Source organism: Coregonus lavaretus, assembly GCF_964263955.1.
Source record: "Coregonus lavaretus genome assembly, chromosome: 19".
Lineage (NCBI taxonomy): Eukaryota > Metazoa > Chordata > Actinopteri > Salmoniformes > Salmonidae > Coregonus > Coregonus lavaretus.
In genome coordinates, this window is record NC_140006.1 from 27903692 (window position 1) to 27926474 (window position 22783).

Here is a 22783-nt window from a genome sequence, read left to right on the forward strand (position 1 = left end):
CGAGAGAGGGTGGAGGAGGAGAAGGCTTGGCCGAAGCACTGGGCATCTTGTTATGACATGCATTATTGTAGTTAGTAAATCCAATGTGAATCGTGACAATTATAGTATCCTTAACTAGCATTGAAAAAGTTAACCCATTCTTCTCTAATTAAAAATCTCTCTCCCTAATTTCTGAATCACGCTTGTAACGTCAGTAGGCTACAGTAGAATATGCATCGGAGGGGGAGTGGCAGGTAGCCTACACACGCACACACACTGGCATAGATGTTCAGCTGTCAGACAGACACTGGAATACGTTTCTAAGTGACAGGGTGAGGGCTTTGCATAGGCACTTTGTTGCGTTTTTTGTGGGACTGGGAAAAAATGCCCGGAACGTTAAATAATGTTATTAACCGGTTCCCATGCTTTTAAAAGAATGGTTCTGTTCCAGAACAGTATAGATCACTTTCATTCCCGGTTCTGATTTTGTTCCTTGAAAATTTTATTTTCCGGTTTTCTGTTCTGTTCCCTGAACCGGTTCCAAACCCTGGTTTTAACAAGGTCCAATGCAGCTGTTTTTAAAATGTATCTCAATATCAAATCATTTCTGGGTAACAATTAAGTACACAATATAAACAAAAGTATGTGGACACCCCTTCAAATTAGTGGATTCGGCTATTTCAGCCACACCCGTTGCTGACAGGTGTATAAAATCGAGCACATAGCCATGCAATCTCCATCGACAAACATGGCAGTAGAATGGCCTTACTGAAGAGCCCAGTGACATCAGAGTGGGAGGAGCAGGTAGCCTACACACACAGGAACATATTTTCAGCTGTCAGACACTGGAATACATTTCTGAGTGACAGAGTTAGGGCTTTGCATAGGCGCCTTGTAGCGTTTTTTTGTGGGGGAAAAATGCCCGGAACGTAAAATAACGTTAATAACCAGTTCCCATGCTTTTAAAATAATGGTTCTGTTCCGGAACAGTATAGATAACTTTGGATCCTGGTTTGGATTTGTTCTTTTCAGGTTCTGTTACCTGAACCGGTTCCAACCCCTGAAATATGTTCACCTAAATCCCTAGACCAAGACAGATTATCTGCAGTATATGGGATTCCAGAGATTGTAGGTACAAAGTAACAAATCATATCTACCATTCACTCTGCATTCATTCAAATGGTTTAGTTACAGTATGCGGCTAAAGTTGAATATCCATCCACATCTGTCCTCTCTGCCTGTGAAACCTTACCTTGGGAATGAAGCTTATTTCCCAGCCATCAAATGAGTAGTAGAAAGGTTGCCACTGCACCTCCACGGACGTCTCCGTGATGGATTTGAAGAGTAAACCGTCTGGATTTGAGAGATCTAGGAGGCAAGGAGAGATGTATTATAGGCGTCCATCTTCTGTATGCTCAATAAATCACCCTCTTTACAGAGGCAGAGACAATTCCTCTCTGGGGATAGGGGCAGGGGGAAGAATACCTCACCCTGTGGTTAAACCATGTTTCTTTCATATTGGAGGGCAGGCCAGGCAGCAGGTGCACATCCAATGCTTTTAAACAAACTGTTGAATACTGTGGTGGTTAGCATAGCCCCTATGTAAACATTTTCTTCATTGGGTAAGCTTTGATCTATAAACATGTCATAATGAAAACATAATGTCCAAATACACTAGATCAGTCTTACACATATATATTTTTTAATCTTGTCTCATCACTGCAATGGGCTCTGGAGGCAAAGGTCAAGCCATGCATCCTCCGAAACATGACCCACCAAACCGTGCTTGTGAACACCCGCCCGCATCAATGTGTCAGAGGAAACACTGTTCAACTGACAACAGCCTGCAGGCACCTGGCCCACCACAAGGAGTCGCTAGAGCGTGATGAGCCAAGTAAAGCGCCCCTGGCCAAACCTTCTCCTAACCCGGACGATGCTGGGCCAATTGTGCACCGCCCTATGGGACTCCCAATCATGGCCGGTTGTGATGCAGCCCAGGATTGAACCCGGGACTGTAGTGACGCCTCTAGCACTGGGATAGTGCCTTAGACCACTGCGCCACTCGGGAGGCCCACTAGATGAGGCCTAATCAGAAGGACTAAAATAGATATGCAAATAACTAACTAAGTAAAGCTTCACAACTATACTGTATTATAGGTAGAAAAAACCTTGAGCAGAATTGCATGAACATACTCTTGTCAGCTTTAATTTCCTCTACTGAATTGACTTTATTATTTCAAAATTAGTGATCATGTCAGAACCAGGAGTGTTGCCTGCTGATGAGAATTGTAACTTTTAGCGAAGGCACAATCATTCCAGGACAGATAAATGCATGTTTAATATATTTTTTTAATGCTTTCCATTCTGGGCCGGAGTGTGAGTTTTGCATATGTCTGAGAAGCATTGACTGGAAACTAAGAGCCTGCAGCAATTTGCCAATCTGACATTTATACCCTGCAGGAGGCAGGAGTCTAATCACATCCTGTTGGCAAAGATCGGCGTCCTCCTTCCAACAGGATTTCACTCAAGATGTGGCTGTGAACGTATATGTGAGTTTTTGCATTGTTGTTGTCAAACACTTGAGAAGTGTTTAAGTGAGGACAAGATGTACACCTAGGATAATGTATGATAATGGTTACTTTGTTTGAAGGTGAAATATAAGTGGCATGTTTTTTTCATAGCATCCATCATGCAGTCCCTTATGTGTGTGAAAAGTGTTTTGATACTGCATCTCACCCGTCTGTGACGGTACACTCAACCTTCTTAGACCATTTTACTGAAAAGGAAGAAGTATTGTAAGTAGAAGGTGGCAATCTGTTGACACCTGAAAGGAAAACTAAGCAGAAAATAAATACATTGTGGAGGACTTTGTAAGTCGCTCTGGATAAGAGCGTCTGCTAAGTGACGTAAATGTAAATGTAAATGACTTAAAGGGGTAATCTGCGATTGGTACATACATTTTGAGAATGTTTTATTATTTATATATAGGCCTACCCATTGATTCTTGAAGAATGTAAATTATAAATCACCAGATTGCCCCTTTAAGCGTAGGTCCACTTGGTATGATGAGGCCTGAATAAAATTATAGAAAATGGCTGCCTGTTGTACTCACAGGTTGACACCTGAGCGTTGGTAGCGACACTGATGACGTTGTTGAGCACAGCGTAAACGTTGATGTTGTACTCGATGCCAGGCTCCAGGTCTGGGATACTGCAGGTGGTAGTGTTCCCAGGGATCCTGATCTCCAGCTGGACCCCACCTGGGCTGGTGGCCATGTAGGTGACCAGGTAGTCCGTCATCAACACCGACCCCTCCCACTCCAGGTCAATGGTACGCTCCGTCACTCCCCGCACGCGCAGGTTCAGAGCAGGAGCCACTGTGGGTGAGACGTAATTTACATAGTGTGAAATCAAAACCTTGCAACCTTGCAGGACCATGCATTACATTACATCCAGCAGGTGATCTTATTCATTCTTGCTCAGTCCCACTTGACCCACCTGCATAAACAACAGATTCTGATTTGCACTTGACTTCCAATTGCGTGTTGAATGCAAAATGCAGAGAAAACAAACAGTGCAAGACCTGTTCATTTTAACTTACAATACACCAGTGGTGCCACCACCACAACTAAGCTTGCATATGAGAGTGGATTTGTGGAAGGCTTTGATGTTCTTGGGGGCAACGGAGACAGAGCCAGGCCATAAACCTGAGAGGGTTTGAGTGTAGAATGCAAATGAAGCCCTGCATAAACAAGAGTGGATAAGTTTACAGCTCAATCGGAGAGAGTGAGTAACAGATATTGTCCTGAAGGCAGCTAGTGGTGTGGGACTTTCCTCTGTAGATTGAGCTCAGTGGTGGTGGTGGTGGTGGAGTATTAAGCCCTCCTTGGGGAGCCGTTGAGGGACTCGAGGAAGCGTTTGAGTTACTTCCACACGAACACGACAGATGGAACCGAGCCTGCCTCCTCCTCAAGACTGACCCTGGAGTGAGGAAAACTCCTGCGGCATTCACTTAGGAAGATTTATCGCATGGACCAGATTCAGTCTTAAGTAAGACACAAAAAACTGAACCAGTGGTAAAGTGATTGATATGGGGTATAGGGAGTGAGCACTGTAACTAAGCCTTCCAACAGAATGAAGGACACCCACAAGAGAGTGCCCACGTGAAGCAGTGCTTAGATCTTTAGAGCAGCGGTCCTGCTGAAGGGCTTTGGGTACATTCCAAAAGGCATCCTATTCTCTTAATAGTGCACTACTATGGGCTCTGGTCAAAATAAGTGCACTATAAAGGGAATAGGGTGCCATTTAGGACGCATTATATGTGCCAGGACAGACCCTCCCTCCACTGCTATGTCTGCCTCTCATTAATCACTCTTTCATTTGGATGGATGATCCATCATGGATCAACAGAGAGAGGAGGGGAGTGAACCGCTGCACTGCTGCACTGCGTTACACTGGGGTCATGTGGGTCAGAATTCTGGCATGATGAGGCCAAGGCCCCACAGCACAGCTGAGGACCACATCACATCATTGTTTTTTGTTTCCATCCACTTAACTTGTTATTGCTCACAGGAAACAGCCTTCACTGCTTGACTGATCTTCTGTTTACGGAGCAGTGGTTGGCCCTCCAATATTGTATATTAGGACAAAACACAATTAGTAGAAGGGGTGAACTCCCTCAACTCATCTCATATTGTTGTATTGGGTTTAGACTGATGATGTGAGTAATTATAGGAGCGTGGTTGGAGTTTAGTGTTTAGGGACTGTTTATCAGAGATGGGATTATAAATAGGTCATAGGTCATTGTATTACACTAATATTATGGAAGATAATAAACAGCATTGTATAAACAGCAAAAATTGGGTTATCCTAAAAATTCTGCGCAAAAATGGAAAAGGGTGATCCAAAATGCAGATGTCATGAAGACTGAATAGAATAAATAAAAATAAATTGTCATTTAATGCAGCTGTGCTACTGTATGAAGTCAAGGCTTTGTCAAAAAATATGTTTAAGTCAAGATTGTTGGTTCTATTTTTGTGGGGCATTCTGGATGGCAAGGTCATTGATGTGTTCTCTCTGGCTGAAAATGGCTGTCAGTCAGTGAACAACTCTATTAACAAGAGGTGACAGGATGGACAGGCTCACATGCAACCTGACTACTAGTGAGAGCTCCTGTATTTCTCTGGCACAAACTTCAAACCATTTGCATTAGGTGTATTTGTTTTTGTGGGGTGGGGGCTAAAAACTATTTTGAAAACCTTTTAGTCATGCATAATAATTATTCAATGGGAAAATTTGCAAAAGTGTAATGATGAATAGCATTTTGAATGGTAATCTCATCATGTGAATGCAGCTGCTTTGATTTTACATTTTAATCTTGCCAAATGCCTAATTTAAATTCCATAGTCTCATTATTCTCATAGCAGGAGAAAATGGGGCCACAAAAGCATATCCTGATTTTTCTACTTTGATAATGTGAAACACTTACAATGCCTGCCACCCTATGAGCCCTGAATAGGTAATTGAATGGCCTATTTTTGTATTCTGCAACCTCCCTCACACGTGCCATTGCTACTTTAACTCTAATTGCAAAGAAATAAGCAATTTTGGCTTTGGCGAGTCCTGCTGAAAATGAAAGGGAATGAGGTAGAGGATAGGTAATATGATTTGTTCTTTTTTCCTTTCTCTTGAGATGACAGCTGTCTACAGCAATAGGGGGGATCAGAAGCCTTACTGAGAACTGCTGTGAACCCAAGCTAGCTTGATTCAGATATTGTCTCAGCTTAGGTTAATGTGACACATCTTGCCCAGTGAATGTGACTTTTGACAAATTAATGCTGTTACACCGCGAGCCGTCACCAATTTTATAGCTACTGTTTGAAGCACAGGGTGTTTGCAAGAGGTGTTTGACTCTAGGAGTCCTGTTTTTGGTCAAGAGCTGTGGATTCAGCTGCTATTGCATGGAGAGCATTTCTATTATCTGGAAATACACCATTCTTGGAAGTATTTTCCAGATAATAAAAGCTTATATATCCCCAAAGAACCAATTGCAGACTGAAACCACTGCTTACCATAACCTCTGTGAAAATTAACTTTCTCTAGATATGATTGGATGCAGAGCCTTATGGCCAGTTTACATTGTGACGTAATTCATTATGCTGGATGTCATCTTCATGCAATCTCTGCTACTGGACGGAGAGCATTGGGTTCCACGTTGCAAAACAATGTGGAGGAGAGTCTCTCGTATGACCTTTTTGCAAAATATGACCTTTTTATTCAAGACAGGAGAACGAAGGTTACATATGTGACCATGTTATGTGACCTAATGGATCACTCCAATATATTGGTATCACTCCGCGGCAGAGGGATACAACCGAGGTGTGGATTTATAGATTTACTCCTGTGTAAATTTTTGTCACTGCTGGGGTCCGCCACTATATAAAGACCCCATGGCCGCGACACACGTTCTCTACATCATTTTTGAGGCGCCTCTAGCACCGCAGTATGAAAATGTATGCACTCACTAACTGTAAGTCGCTCTGGATAAGAGCGTCTGCTAAATGACTAAAATGTAAAAATGTAGAGGATTGGAGTGATCCATATACAGTGGAGAGAACAAGTATTTGATACACTGCCGATTTTGCAGGTTTTTCTACTTACAAAGCATGTAGAGGTCTGTAATTTTTATCATACGTACACTTCAACTGTGAGAGACGGAATCTAAAACAAAAATCCAGAAAATCACATTGTATGATTTTTAAGTAATTAATTTGCATTTTATTGCATGACATAAGTATTTGATCACCTACCAACCAGTAAGAATTCCGGCTCTCACAGACCTGTTAGTTTTTCTTCAAGAAGCCCTCCTGTTCTCCACTCATTACCTGTATTAACTGCACCTGTTTGAACTCGTTACCTGTATAAAAGACACCTGTCCACACACTCAATCAAACAGACTCCAACCTCTCCACAATGGCCAAGACCAGAGAGCTGTGTAAGGACATCAGGGATAAAATTGTAGACATGCACAAGGCTGGGATGGGCTACAGGACAATAGGCAAGCAGCTTGGTGAGAAGGCAACAACTGTTGGCGCAATTATTAGAAAATGGAAGAAGTTCAAGATGACGGTCAATCATCCTCGGTCTGGGGCTCCATGCAAGATCTCACCTCGTGGGGCAAGGTCCCCCTGCTCAAGCTAGCGCATGTCCAGGCCCGTCTGAAGTTTGCCAATGACCATCTGGATGATCCAGAGGAGGAATGGGAGAAGGTCATGTGGTCTGATGAGACAAAAATAGAGCTTTTTGGTCTAAACTCCACTCGCCGTGTTTGGAGGAAGAAGAAGGATGAGTACAACCCCAAGAACACCATCCCAACCATAAAGCATGGAGGTGGAAACATCATTCTTTGGGGATGCTTTTCTGCAAAGGGGACAGGACGACTGCACTGTATTGAGGGGAGGATGGATGGGGCCATGTATCGCGAGATCTTGGCCAACAACCTCCTTCCCTCAGTAAGAGCATTGAAGATGGGTTGTGGCTGGGTCTTCCAGCATGACAATGACCCGAAACACACAGCCAGGGCAACTAAGGAGTGGCTCCGTAAGAAGCATCTCATGGTCCTGGAGTGGCCTAGCCAGTCTCCAGACCTGAACCCAATAGAAAATCTTTGGAGGGAGCTGAAAGTCCGTATTGCCCAGCGACAGCCCCGAAACCTGAAGGATCTGGAGAAGGTCTGTATGGAGGAGTGGGCCAAAATCCCTGCTGCAGTATGTGAAAACCTGGTCAAGACCTACAGGAAACGTATGATCTCTGTAATTGCAAACAAAGGTTTCTGTACCAAAAATTAAGTTCTGCTTTTCTGATGTATCAAATACTTATGTCATGCAATAAAATGCAAATTAATTACTTAAAAATCATACAATGTGATTTTCTGGATTTTTGTTGTAGATTCCGTCTCTCACAGTTGAAGTGTACCTATGATAAAAATTACAGACCTCTACATGCTTTGTAAGCAGGTAAATCTGCAAAATCGGCAGTGTATGAAATACTTGTTCTCCCCACTGTGGGTCACATAACCGTGGTTACATACGTAGCCTTTGTTATGTTTCATTATATTGGATCACTCCAATATATTGGTGTACCCGTACCAGATGAAGTTGAACCGAGACGCAGGGGCCATCAATGTGGAAGGGGTGTCCCGGCACAGTCCCCGGAAGGGGAGGCGATGCCCAGGACCGCTGAACCAACAGAAGAGGGAGGTGCCACATTTACCCGATAGTACCTAGCAAAGGTGCAAGAGGAAGCCCAGCTGGCCTCAGCACAAATATCAGCGAGGGGTACTCCTCTCAGTAGAGCCCAGGACGCAGCCACACCTCGTGTTGAATGTGCCACCACAGATCCCAGCACTGGCCTGCCAGCCAGGTGGTATGCTGTTGTAATCGTGTCCACGATCCAGTGAGAGAGCCTCTGCTTTGATAGCCCAGCCCCCAGGAATCTCTCACCATAGCAGACAAAGAGCTTTGTCTGTTGTTTTCACTGACCGTGTCCGCTCCACATAGGCAGCCAGAGCCCTTGCAGTCTGCATGGTGTTCATTATGCTCTCCTGTAGTCCTAACATGGACCATTGGTGCCGTTCAGCGGCCAAGCCCACAGACTGAGGCGGATGTCTCGATCCTGCGGATGGCAACTTGTCCAGGAGTGAGGAGATCTCCAGCCACAGGGTTATCTTCTTCAGGGGGTCAGCCACCATGGTGACACCAAAGCCCCTGAAGGACGGGGGCCGGCACCCAGGGGGACTCCACACCCAGGGGGAGCATTGTGGACAACACCCAGGGGGACTCCACACCCTCCTCCCATTTTGCCCTTTGATACCGGAAGAAGCGGCCGAGGCCGGGGAAGGGTGTGTCATGGGTCCTGCCGGGGCCCGCCTCTCCTTTGGCGCCCCAAGCGCCTGGGTCCCCCAGGCACGTCCCTATGGTGGTGACAGTTGACACGCTGTGCCCCTCCCCACTGTCGTCCCTCAGCATGAGGCGATGGGGCAAGAGAGGGACCGTGTTCGGGTGCAGGTGGGTGGCGACGGTCTGTCTGCCTTGAACCTGGGCCTGAGGAGGCGGCATGAACCGTCTCAGGGTCTCCCGGTCCCTACGAACCTTATCAGTCTGCTTCAGAATGTCATCAACCCCTGGGCCAAACGTCAGCCCTGGGGTGATGGGGAGAGTGGCAAATGTGCTCTGGAGAGCAGCTGGCAGATGGGATTGGGCCAGCCAGAGATGGCGCTGGGAGGTAACCACCTGCACCATGGCCCGTCTGTTGGCGTGGGCCACATCCCTCTAGAGCAGGGAAAGCAGGCGAGACACCTCCATCGCTTCCCGGAGGAGCTCCTCTGTGCCCTCCTGCAGCTGGGGCAACAGGGTCTGCAGGTAGGCCTGCAGCAACATGGCCAAGAGAGCAGAGGGACCTATATGTGGCTTTTAAGTCGGCATCAAAGACTCTGGGGGGTCCCGGCTTCAGTCGTGGGTTCCGCCCTATAATCTCCCAGTCCGGGAGGACCATGGCAGCTATCATGGTACTCCTGAAATCCGAGTGACTTCGCGCCCGCAACATAACTCCATGGACCAGTCTCTGCTGTGAGTCGAAAGCGCCCCCTGGCAGGGCCCAGCTCTCCTGCAAGGCCTTGAGGAACTCAGCAAAGATGGGGACAGATAGAGAGTCATCACTGTCCACCAGTTTGATGTCCAGTGTATTGGCTACCCGAGTGAGTAGGCTCCTCATAGCCTCTCAAGCCGCTGGGGGCCTGGTAGCCCTGCTCACGGCGCACCACTCCTGAGGGAGGGAGCTCGTCCCCAGCCTGAGCCCGAGCCTGGCCGATCCACTCGCGCATGGCCTCAAATCGCGCCAGGCGCAGGTGTTCTCAGAACACCACACAAAACAGGCATCCAGTAGGGCGCTCCACCGCCCTCTTAACGTGGCTCAAAAAAAAGATGTGTAATGGTGCCGGAGGGGATGGCTGCCGTTTTATGGACACTTAACCAACTGTGCTATTTTGTTTGTTTTTTCGCATTGTTTGTAACTTATTTTGTACATAATGTTGCTGCTACCGTCTCTTATGACCGAAAAGAGCTTCTGGACATCAGAACAGCGATTACTCACCTTGAACTGGACAAATAATTTTTATTTAATGAGTCGGACATATAACCTACCAACGGGACATTAAAAGTAGAGTATCTCATGATAAGCTGTAGACCACACTATCTACCAAGAGAGTTTTCATCTATATTCTTCGTAGCTGTCTATTTACCAACACAAACCGATGTTGGCACTAAGACCGCAAACTGAACTGTTTACGGCCATAAGCAAACAGGAAAACGCTCATCCAGAGGCGGTGCTCCTAGTGGCCGGGGACTTTAATGCAGGGAAACTTAAATCAGTTATACCTAATTTCTACCTGCATATTCAATGTGCAACCAGATGGAAAAAAAACTCTAGACCACCTTTACTCCACACACAGAGAAACGTACAAAGCTCTCCTCGTCCTCCATTTGGCAAATCTAACCATAATTATATCCTCCTGATTCCTGCTTACAAGCAAAAACTAAAGCAGGAGGCACCAGTGACTCGGTTAATAAAAAAGTGGTCAGATGAAGCAGATGCTAAGCTACAGGACTGTTTTGCTAGCACAGACTGGAATACGTTCCGGGATTTTCCAATGGCATTGAGGAGTACACCACATCAGTCACTGGCTTCATCAATAAGTGCATTGATGATGTCATCCCCACAGTGACTGTACGTGCATACCCCAACCAGAAGCTATGGATTACAGGCAACACTGAGCTAAAGGGTAGAGCTGCCGCTTTCAAGGAGCGGGACTCTAACCCGGAAGTTTATAAGAAATCCCGCTATGCCCTCCGACGAACCATCAAACAGGCAAAGCGTCAATACAGGACTAAGATCGAATCGTACTACACTGGCTCCGATGCTCATCGGATGTGGCAGGGCTTGCAAACTATTACAGACTACAAAGGGAAGCACAGCCGCGAGCTGCCCAGTGACACGAGCCTACCAGACGAGCTAAATTACTTCTATGCTTGCTTCAAGGCAAGTAACACTGAAACATGCATGAGAGCATTAGATGTTCCGGATGACTGTGTGATCACGCTCTCCTTAGCCGATGTGAGTAAGACCTTTAAACAGGTCAACATTCACAAGGCCGCAGGGCCAGATGGATTACCAGGACGTGTACTCCGCGCATGCGCTGACCAACTGGCAAGTGTCTTCACAGACATTTTCAACCTCTCTAAATTTCAAGCCTCTGCCTCTAACCCTAGGAAGCTCTTTGCCACCTTCTCCTCCCTGCTGAAAACACCTCCTCCTCCCCCTCCCTCCTCCCTCTCTGTGGATGACTTCGTCAACCATTTTGAAAAGAAGGTTGACGACAACCGATCCTCATTTATTAAGTCAAATGACACCGCTGGTCCTGCTCACACTGCCCTACCCTATGCTTTGACTTCTTTCTCCCTTCTCTCTCCAGATGAAATCTTGCGACTTGTGACGGTCGGCCGCCCAACAACCTGCTCACTTGACCCTATCCCCTCCTCTCTTCTCCAGACCATTTCCGGAATCCTTCTCCCTTACCTCACCTCGCTCATCAACTCATCCTTGACCACTGGCCATGTCCCTTCCATCTTCAAGAGAGCGAGAGTTGCACCCCTCCTCAAAAAACCTACACTCGATCCCTCCGATGTCAACAACTACAGACCAGTATCCCTTCTTTCTTTTCTCTCCAAAACTCTTGAGCGTGCCGTCTCTAGCCAACTCTCCTGCTATCTCTCTCAGAATTACCTTCTTGATCCAAACCAGTCAGGTTTCAAGACTGATCATTCAACTGAGACTGCTCTTCTCTGTGTCACGGAGGCTCTCCGCACTGCTAAAGCTAACTCTCTCTCCTCTGCTCTTATCCTTCTAGACCTATCCGCTGCCTTTGATACTGTGAACCTTCAGATACTCCTCTCCACCCTCTCCGAGTTGGGCATCTCCGGCGCTGCTCACTCTAGGATTGCATCCTACCTGACAGGTCGCTCCTACCAAGTGGCGTGGTGAGAATCTGTCTCCGCACCACGTGCTCTCACCACTGGTGTCCCCCAGGGCTCAGTTCTAGGCCCTCTCCTATTTTCTCTATACACCAAGTCACTTGGCTCTGTCATATCCTCACATGGTCTCTCCTATCATTGCTACGCAGACGACACACAATTCATTTTCTCCTTTCCCCCTTCTGATAACCAGGTGGCGAATCGCATCTCTGCATGTCTGGCAGATATATCAGTGTGGATGTCGGATCACCACCTCAAGCTGAACCTCGGCAAGACGGAGCTGCTCTTCCTCCCGGGGAAGGACTGCCCGCTCCATGATCTCGCCATCACTGTTGACAACTCCATTGTGTCCTCCTCCCAGAGTGCAAAGAACCTTTGCGTGACCCTGGACAACACCCTGTCGTTCTCCGCTAACATCAAAGCGTTGAACTGATCCTACAGGTTCATGCTCTACAATATCCGCAGAGTACAACCCTACCTTACACAGAAAGCGGCACAGGTCCTAATCCAGGCACTTGTCATCTCCCGTCTGGATTACTGCAACTCGCTGTTGGCTGGGCTCCCTGCCTGTGCCATTAAACTCCTACAACTTATCCAGAACGCTGCAGCCCGTCTGGTGTTCAACCTTCCCAAGTTCTCTCATGTCACCCCGCTCCTCCGCACACTCCACTGGCTTCCAGTTGAGGCTCGCATCTACTACAAGACCATGGTGCTTGCCTACGGAGCTGTGAGGGGAACGGCACCTCCTTACCTTCAGGCTCTGATCCTACACCCAAACAAGGGCACTACGTTCATCCACCTCTGGCCTGCTAGCTCCCCTACCTCTACGGAAGCACAGTTCCCGCTCAGCCCAGTCAAAGTTATTCGCTGCTCTGGCACCCCAATGATGGAACAAGCTCCCCCACGACACCAGGACAGCGGAGTCATTGACCACCTTCCGGAGACACTTGAAACCCTACCTCTTTATGGAATACCTGGAATAGTATAAAGTAATCCTTCTACCCCCCCCCCCCCCCCCATAAAAAAATTAAGTTGAATGCACCAATTTGTAAGTTGCTCTGGATAAGAGCATCTGCTAAATGATGTAAATGTAAATGTAACAACACATCCGCCACGCTGATCCTCAACACGGGTCTCCTCAGGGGTGCGTGCTCAGTCCCCTCCTGTACTCCCTGTTCAGTCATGACTGCATGGCCAGGCACGACTCCAACACCATCATTACGTTTTCCGTTGGCCTGAACATCAAAAACGACGAGACAGCCTATAGGGAGGAGGTCAGAGACCTGGCCGTGTGGTGCCAGGACAACAAGCTCTCCCTCAACGTGATCAAGACAAAGGAGATGATTGTGGACTACAGGAAAAAGAAGAGGACCGAGCACGCCCCCATTCTCATCGACGGGGGCTGTAGTGGAGCAGGTTGAGAGCTTCAAGTTCCTTGGTGTCCACATCCCCCACAAACTAACATGGTCCAAGCACACCAAGACAGTGGTGAAGAGGGCACGACAAAACCTATTCCCCCTCAGGAGACTGAAAAGATTTGGTATGGGTCCTCAGATCCTCAAAAGGTTCTACAGCTGCACCATCGAGAGTATCCTGACTGGTTGCATCACTGCCTGGCATGGCAACTGCTCGGCCTCCAACCGCAAGGCACTACAGAGGGTGGTGCGTACGGCCCAGTTCATCACTGGGGCCAAGCTTCCTGCCATCCAGGACCTCTGTACCAGGCGATGTCAGAGGAAGGCCCTAACAATTGTCAAAGACTCCAGCCCCCCTAGTCATAGACTGTTCTCTCTGCTACCGCATGGCAAGCGGTACCGGAGCGCCAAGTCTAGGTCCAAGAGGCTTCTAAACAGCTGCTATCCCCAAGCCATAAGACTCCTGAACATCTAATCCAGACTCCTGAACATCTAATCCAGTACCCAGACTATTTGCATGTTTTATTATTATTTAAATTTTTTGGGTATTCTTTCTTAAAACTGCATTGTTGGTTAATGACTTGTAAGTAAGCATTTCACTGTAAGGTCTACACCTGTTGTATTCAGTGCATGTGACAAATAAAATGTGATTTGAAACCCAGGCAGTGCATTCACAAGGTATGCGGATTCCCAGGGGGGATGCCACCATCACACCTGTCACAATGGGAAGCCATAAGCTCAGCCAAGCCAACAAGGCCACTGAGTAGGGGTCCGGGAGAGCTTATGTCGTGACCTGCTTGGAGGAATAGGAACCTGGTGAGGGATAAATGACCCAGTACCTCTGCAAAAAACCGGGGCAGACCAGTGTGGGAGAAACAGGCAGACAAAAAAACAGCAACCAGGTAATGGATTTGATTTATTTGTTTTTGTTGTTTTTGTTTTACGCCAACTGCAATATTAGCATTACATTACACGCAATTCACAACACACACACAGTCTGTGCAGCAAGAGCCACCATACTAATGGATGCACACGGAGTCGTAGTGTAACGCTAACGAAACACAGGTACGACAAACCACGGGCGGAAGATATAGATCAACCGCGCGCAGCGAGTGGAGCACTCAAGAGGAGGGGCTGGCTATGTATTCAGCTGCTCCAGGCTGCAAACAGCCAGTGAGTATACTTCCACGCAAGATATTACACTTAACAGTGACTTACCAAGTTTAATCCTCAAACCACACGGACGTCCACCGAGAAAATGAAAGAGAACGTGTGTCGCGGCCATGGGTCTATATATAGGGGCTGACCCCAGCCGTGACACAGGTGTACGCGGGAGTAAATCTGTAAATCCTCACCTTGGAAGTATCCCTCCGCCACGGAGTGATACCAATATATTGGAGTGATACAATATAGTGAAACATAAACATATTGTTTCAGTTGATAATAAAACATGTTTTGTTTAGATACTTTTTCCTCAACTTGTTTTTATAACTTTCTAGCAAATCAAGCTATCTTATAGAGCAGCTAAAAGCTAGGCCAGAGCTCTCCAATCCTATTCCTGGAGAGCTACCCTTCTGTATATTTTCACTTCAACCTCAGTTGTAACTAACCTGATTCAGTTTATCAACCAGCTAATTATTAGTATCAGGTTCGCTAGATTAGGGTTGGAGTGAAAACCAGGACAATAGCCCTCCAGGAACAGGGTTAGAGAGCCCTGAGCTAGGCTATACTGTAGCTAGTGACCTCCACCTAATAATTATCATCAAAAACAAACGTCATTACCATCACAATAAACTAAAACAGAAGGCAATATTCATAAAGTACAATTGGCTTATCAGCCAATGTGTGTTATCTTTAACATACTATTAAAATAATACTTCATTATTTACAAGTTGCTAACTATCCCATAATATAATATAAATAGTCGAAAACCACTTATTTTCATCTTCTTCTGAGGTTTGTTAACTTCTTATTCTTCGACAGACTCTGGCCGGACTGAAGAAGACTCAGATTTAGAAAAAGTGTGATTATGGTTAATGTGAATGAGGCTTGTCTCAAATAACCAAATATCCACCCATATATATCCACTCTTGGAAACTACAATAGCAAAAAGTATGAAGGTAAATGAATACCTCTCTCAGAGGAGCTACTGTCTGTTTTCCTATGGTTTCCTCTTTCTCTCACCTGCAGAGCAGTCGTCTCCAGCGAAGCCCTCTTGGCAGACACAGAAGCCTTCCCTACAGATGCCCTTCTGACTACAGTTGTTGGCGCAGTAGGCCAAGGAGCAGTCTTCTCCTACGTATCCTGGGCGACACTGGCAGGTTCCGTTGGTGCACAGCCCTTGGTCAGAGCAGTCGTTGAGGCAGCGACCCAGCGTACAGTCCTCTCCAGTGAAGTTCTCCTCACAGATACACTCCCCATCCATGCACAGCCCTCGACCGGAGCAGTCCGCCGGGCAGCGGGGCTCCGAGCAGTTGTCCCCTCCGAAGTCGCGGTCACACATACACTCGCCCTCCATGCACACTCCCTGTCCGGAACAGTCGTCTGGGCAGCGCGGCTCGGAGCAGTTCTTGCCCGTCCAGCCGTCCTCACACACACAGCCACACAGGTCCATTTTGAAGCTGCCGTGGCCACTGCACTGAGGAATGAAGTCCAGGTGACCTAGAGGAAGAAATGAGAACAGAAAACAACATCACTAAATATACTGTATGCTTTCCTAATGTCAACATCATCTGTTGTAACAGTGTACGTTTTCAAACAATGTAACAGAGTAACAGTCTAAAAATAAAGCTATGAACACTAAGAAATCCCCAGGCTTTCATATCCTGGTGCTATCTACTCAAACCAAGACGCTCAGTAACTGAATGAAATGAAAGCCTGACAATCCACATTGGCCTCAAATTAGCCTATGACCAGGGTACAGTAGCTCTAATAATACTGTCAAGCTGTACTATTATTCCCCACTTACCCATGGCTGAACTCTCCCCACAGCCACAGTTGCCAGAGCTGCACTGGGCCCTCAGCAGCGACATCTCTCTCTCCAGCATCTCGATGCGGGTGGCCAGCTGCTGCACAATGTTGGCTGCGGGACAGGCACAGGCCTGTTTGGGGATGTTGATGCGGTGGGTGAAGGTGACCTGGCTGTCTGCGTCCACTGTCTGCTCTGTGAACTCCGTGGGGCCCTGCCCACCCCAACTGGACACAGCCTCTCTGGTGGCCTGGCTGGGTGGAGGCACTGCTGAGTCCAGATCCACCAAGCACAGAGACTCTAGGGGCACGTTGATGTTGTACACATGGTTGAAGACCATTGGCTGCTCCTTGTTGGTCTGGTTGTTAGATGGGCTGGTGGGGCCATCTGAAGGGGCCTGTCGTCTGACCCTGATGGTCCGGACCAGCTTCCCCTCCTCACCGGACGGGGATGGAGCAGCCTGGGTCCCCAGAAGGAGTAGAGCCAGGCCCAGCAGCCAGCCTCGTGCAGGGCCCATGGTGAACCACCACGGCGTTAGAGCCATGAACCTAGAGATAGGGCTCTCCTGACACCACCGTACTTACCGGCAGACTTCTGATAGGATCTACAGAGGAGAGATAAAAAAAGAAAAACTGTGGTGGGTGGTTGAGTAGGGTTTTGGGATTTGGGATTTGGGGTTTGCCTCTGTTCCAAAAATTGAAAATAGTCTTTGATCTATTGTGAAAGAATAATTGGCTTGGAAAAGAACTGGATGCTTATGGGATGTTTAGAACCCCTAAATATATTTCTGCACACAACACCAAATATTTGATTTTTCCCACAGGAGAGGGATGTTGAAATATTGAGCACATAGAACATGTTGATACAGGGATTCAATAGAGCCATTGCTTTAGTGATTTTTCCTTCTACTGTAATCCTCTCTCTCCAGCGACTGGGCTGAGGACAGGAACAAACCGCAGAATGAATCACATTGAGGGACTGCTTCCCAACTACAAAAGCCCCTGGTCAGAAAGTGATTATCTGCGATGACATTTTTCCATCTCTGTTAGACAGACTAGACAGAGGGCTTTTCTAAAACGATGAAGTATTTTATCAAAGCTCAATCGGCAGAATAAAAGTGAGACTTACACTAAATGACACATGCTCTCTGTTCATGGAGGAAAAATGACTTTTTACCAGGACACAAATCAAACTGTGTATAAGGTTGTGTCTCTCAGATGTATCTTTAGGAAGTCAAACACAGCATGCCAAGAAGCCTGCGGAGTCTCAATGCATGAAGCCTTTTTCAAAAGAATGTATCTGATATTGAAAATCAGCTTCTTTTTTTTTTTACCGAAAAGCCCCCTTGTGAAAGGGAAGTCAACCTTTCATATTATTCTCTTGTTTTTTATCACAAAGCAGGGCAATTCCCCTAGACTCCATATTTTAAACCAACCACAAGCATGAGGTTTGCAGTTCATGTCATTACTGCTAATATTTAAAGGTTACTTATGAGCACAGCACCCTCAAGGTGAGAGCATACAACCAACTTGGTGCATGTGTGCTAAACTGATACAGTCATTATAAAACTGAAGACGAGACAGTGTATAAGTCACTCCAGGGATTTGAGAGGTGGGAGATATGTTCAATTATAAATATACCACGGCTAAGGGCTGCATCCAGGCACTCCGCGTTGTGTTGTGCAAGCTGAACAGTCCTTAGCCGTGGTATAAGCCCAAGCCATTTAACCAGCGAATCCACCAAATAATTGAGAACCAGAAAGATGAGAAAGAGATCAAATTATTTTCATACCCATTAACTAGTGCAGGGTCCCTTTGATTAAAGTGAAAACGTGGTACATGCAGTTCTATAGTCAAATTGACATGTTCAGTAAAAGGCCCTGAATGTCTCTCTGACTCACGCTCAGTCACACAGACGGGGACTTGTATAACGGTCTTGCTCCTCTATGCCACAGCAACTGAGATACACCAAGTTCAGTTTCGTTTCGTTTATTTGCACAAATATGCATACTGTGAGTAAAAAACATACTATTTTACCCACTTTATATGTATATACAGTACTGTATTCTAGTCATGGCCAGTATGAAAAATGTATGCACTCACTAATTGTAAGTCTCTCTGGATAAGAGCGTCTGCTAAATGACTAAAATGTCAATTGGATCACAAAATAAAATAAAAATGGCTCATCCTATATAACTGCTCTATACACACCATTTACATATACTGTTAAATAGGATTAGCCATGACTAGAATACAGTACTGTATATACATATAAAGTGGGTAAAATGGTATGTTTTTTACTCACAGTATGCATATTTGTGCAAATAAACTAAACGAAACTGAACTTGGTGTATCTCAGTTGCTGTGGCATAGAGGAGCAAGACCGTTATACAAGTCCCCGTCTGTGTGGCTGAGCGTGAGTCAGAGAGACATTCAGGGCCTTTTATTGAACATTGCTTGTTCTGATGTTGCTCGTTCTGATATATATATATTTTTACTTTATGGTTATTGATTGTATACTGCACTGTTGAAACATAAGCATTTCGCTGCACCTGCTCTAACATCTGAAAATCTGTGTACGTGACAATAAACTTTGATTGATTTGATGCCCTCATTGCCCTGCTCTCCAGCTCAGGCATCATATGGGCTGAATTTATGAAAGTTGTATAGAGAGAGACTATAGGGAGTCATAGGAAGTTTAGCATTTGCAGTGGGCCCACAGCGTTTGGAGACAATTGGGTTTCATCAAGGCCTGTTGTCAGGCCTCAATTAGGACGCCTCTCAATTAGAAGTGACAAAGAGGAGGATGAGGATCAACACCAACGACTATCTCAATTTACTCTTCAGGAGAAAGGTGTTTTATCACACATTTCCGCCCTGGATGCACTTACTGGTCATCCTCCTGACTTGACCGTAATGAGAACTGACAGCGTGGCGGCTCACAATCCTCCGGCCGCCGGGCTGCCTACTGCTGAATGGGTGAAAGTGAAGAGGCACTGTGGGAGCTGGGAGCACGTTGACAAGTCAGGAAATTAGTTTGGCACTACTATGGCATGTTGCCATTTTAGGCTATACCCTGTAATGACTAGTAGTGTGAAAGTGAGTAGAGTACCTGCTAAGGTAGATGACCAGAGAACAATAGTGTCAGTTTTCCTGAAAGTGGTCATTTTCTCGGGAAATTTAATGTGAATTGGTTCTCCCAGCTGACCCCCCGCTAGCTGGAATGATTTTTTTTTAACACTGAGGCATAAAGCAATTCTGTTCAAAGTTTATGATCATGAACCCTATAAAACTGGCTGCCAGAAACAATATAAAATATACAAACTGTACTTTACATAATACACATTTGGGTACACACTCTGACAACACACTCTGACTGGACACTCTGTAAGCACCGGCAGCTTTGGGATGCCATTGACAAGCATTACACAGAAATCCATAAGTGACCTGAGCAGGCAGATAATTCACCAAAAGAAAGCCATTTTAATTTCCCTGTGCACCCAAAAGCATGCTTAAAAGCGTGTTTTAAAAAGAGTTGTAAAGCCTTGATCTTAGCCAGATACATCTTTTCTTTCAGAGACCAGTCATAAGCTGAATATCCCTTTCATCCAAAGCTTTCTTTTTATGGCTCAGGCTGGAGATGATACAAGAGAAGAGTTGAAATATGCATACTCCAATTATGCACAGAATCAGGTTTTGTCTTAATGATGTAGAGAGAGAGGTTTAAAAAGAGAACTTTTCTCACAAAGTGTCATTGAAGGCAGTGAAGAGGGATGACTCGAGAGAGCTCCACTCCTCACCACATATCACAGAGGAACAAAAGCAGAGTATCAGCACAGGCAATAATGAAACACACAAATCTTGTCACGCATTTTAAGCAGCCATTCCAATAACAAATATACTGAGCCTTCCCTATATCCTGACCATCTGCTTTCACCTTGAACATAACATTACCACCAAGCAGGACCATGCAATAACTCCTGTCTGTTGACGGCCAATAGCACTTTTCAGTCTCACAGAGAACAGGTACCAGGCTGCCTGGGGCTTGATTGAAATGTCAGGACAAGGAGCATGTATGTCAAAAGCTCATTTGGAATAAATAGCATGTCTGGATGTTTGAAAAATATAATTGTGTGCTGAGCCTGTGGTCTAGCCGTAACGCTCCCGGCCAGTCACACATACTGACCCCCACCGGAGACCGGGGTTCAATCGCTGTGTCCACCCTTCCTACTGTTCTCCAACTTGACTGGCTTCCGCATCTTTTTCCAACTGTCTAAATATATATCTATTTTTAAAAATAAGTAACCAAAAAATATATATAATTATGTTACAGTTGTCTTATACCTGTGTAGTAATGGTGAAATTACACAAGTAACACCATTGTTCTGTTGTAGGTTAGTGGTAGGTTGTTGTAGGTTGGTACAACTGTTGTATGTTGTCAAATGTATGCAAACTTATGTTTATGATGGGTATATTATGCCAATGGAAAACTTACCTCAAGAGTGTCTGATCTGATCAACAGTAATTATAATCATTGTGTTTTATGTGAAATTGCCCGATGATCCTGACTCTGAGTGTATTTACTGTCTAATGAGCTCATAAATGAAGGAAATACCGTAGGGAAGTATACAAATACAACGTACAGTAAGATGCTAAAAGCTACATGGTGTTACCGCTAGAGTAGGTCAAGAAATACATGAACCTTTCCCCTAACATAACACACAATCCTATTTGTCTGCTGAGCATTAAATCTTGAGATGCCTAAATCATACTGTAATAAGGAGATAGCAGAGATGCTGCAATTGCAACCTTTCACAGTGTGCAATGAGTGACATTCTGAATTACCTACAGTAAGGTTTTATATTAGACAAAAAGGCACAAAGATCGATTGCTCAGATTCTAAAGGATATGAAGGCTAGGATACACCACAAAACCAGGACCAGAAAATGGTTAGAAAGAAATCATGTTACTAGGCTAACTCTTGTTGTTTTATATGTACTTCTAATCAACTTCAAAACAAGAGAAAAAATAATTGAATTTCATCTGATGGGAATATACTTTTGTAAAATGTGACTATTCAACACTTTGCTCTCATTTCGATATGCTTTCATTTCTCATTCAGCTGCCATTACACTGAGAGGTTCTTAAAGAGGTGTTACACAAGCTATTACACCACATTCTGCAATATATATGTGAGCGGCATTGATGTTTCCTCCCTCCCTGGTGCCGTGCTAGATCACAGTGTCCCCCGGCACCCTCAGGGAATAGCATCCGACGCTCTGCATATCTTTATAAACTCAGCTTATCTGAGTGGGACAGAGGCCTAAAGCCTTTTGACTTCTCCTCCCTACTCCTCCCTTCTCTTCCAAGTACTGACGATTGTGAGATGTTTTAAAATCCACGTGTGTATATCTTTCCCCTTGAGGACTTTCTAGCTACAAAAATAAGTCAGCCTTGGAGTCCTAGTGGCTGCCTGGATCCTTCATACTGTACTAGGGGTATGAAGTGTCAGTATCACTTCATACCCAGTGTCCTGTGTCATAATGGAACATGTGGGGGGCAAAGCACCAGAGCGATTCTGCGATGCTGCTACAGATGTAGGATCTTAATTTGATCAGTCTTTTGTTGCTGAGAATTTTCCTGTACCACAGGAAACGCAGATGAGCGTCATGACTTACATAAATTCACTGAAAAGCTGCACTAACACACGGTTATATTAACAGTATTGCACTTTTCATGTAGCCTAATATTGGCCAGCTAATAGCCTAACCACCAATCAAGCAACATTATGTTGCTAAATAATTATTTTGCTGCGACAATACTGGTCGAATTCAGATCGATCCTACACCTGTTCCTTTCCCCCCTGCTTCTGTTCAACTCTATCTTTCTCTTGAGATCTCTCTAACTGTCCTCCTTTATTTCACACAGTATACAGTATCTGTCCAGACCAGAGCTGCTGAATAAAGAGATGTCTGCGTGTATGGTGCTGAATCCCTAATGGACCTGGGTTGCTACAGAGCTCTGCCAGGCTCTGGCTAGCCACAGACAGACCCAGGCCCTGGGAAGTGAATCTGTAACCCCTATTTGCACAGGTTAATGTGCAAACACCCCAACATGTTCACTATACCAATAGCCAGCCTCCACGGGCACTCTGCCCCTCGCTACCTTGTAAATCTCCATCTAGCAACATTACGATTCTACACTGAGTTTACAAAACATTCCATGTCATAGACTGACCAGGTTAATCCAGGTGAAAGCTATGATCCCTCGTTGATGTCACTTGTTAAAGCCACTTCAATTGGTGCAGATGAAGGGGAGGAGACAGGTTAAAAAATGA

At 45.7% G+C, this 22783-nt stretch overlaps 1 protein-coding gene across 1 annotated transcript in view; it reads right to left on the minus strand.

Annotated features, from left to right (window-relative positions):
- The window catches only part of LOC311146621 (tenascin-R-like), a gene marked incomplete at both ends in the record, with an annotated part of 62414 nt that extends 45423 nt beyond the window's left edge, over nucleotides 1-16991 (minus strand). The window contains 4 exons of the mRNA XM_084183151.1: nucleotides 1232-1347; nucleotides 3092-3355; nucleotides 15664-16140; nucleotides 16448-16991. Coding sequence (XP_084039277.1) covers nucleotides 1232-1347; nucleotides 3092-3355; nucleotides 15664-16140; nucleotides 16448-16991 — 1401 coding nt within the window. The remainder of the gene's footprint in view (nucleotides 1-1231; nucleotides 1348-3091; nucleotides 3356-15663; nucleotides 16141-16447) is intronic.
- Nucleotides 16992-22783: the final 5792 nt, after the last annotated feature.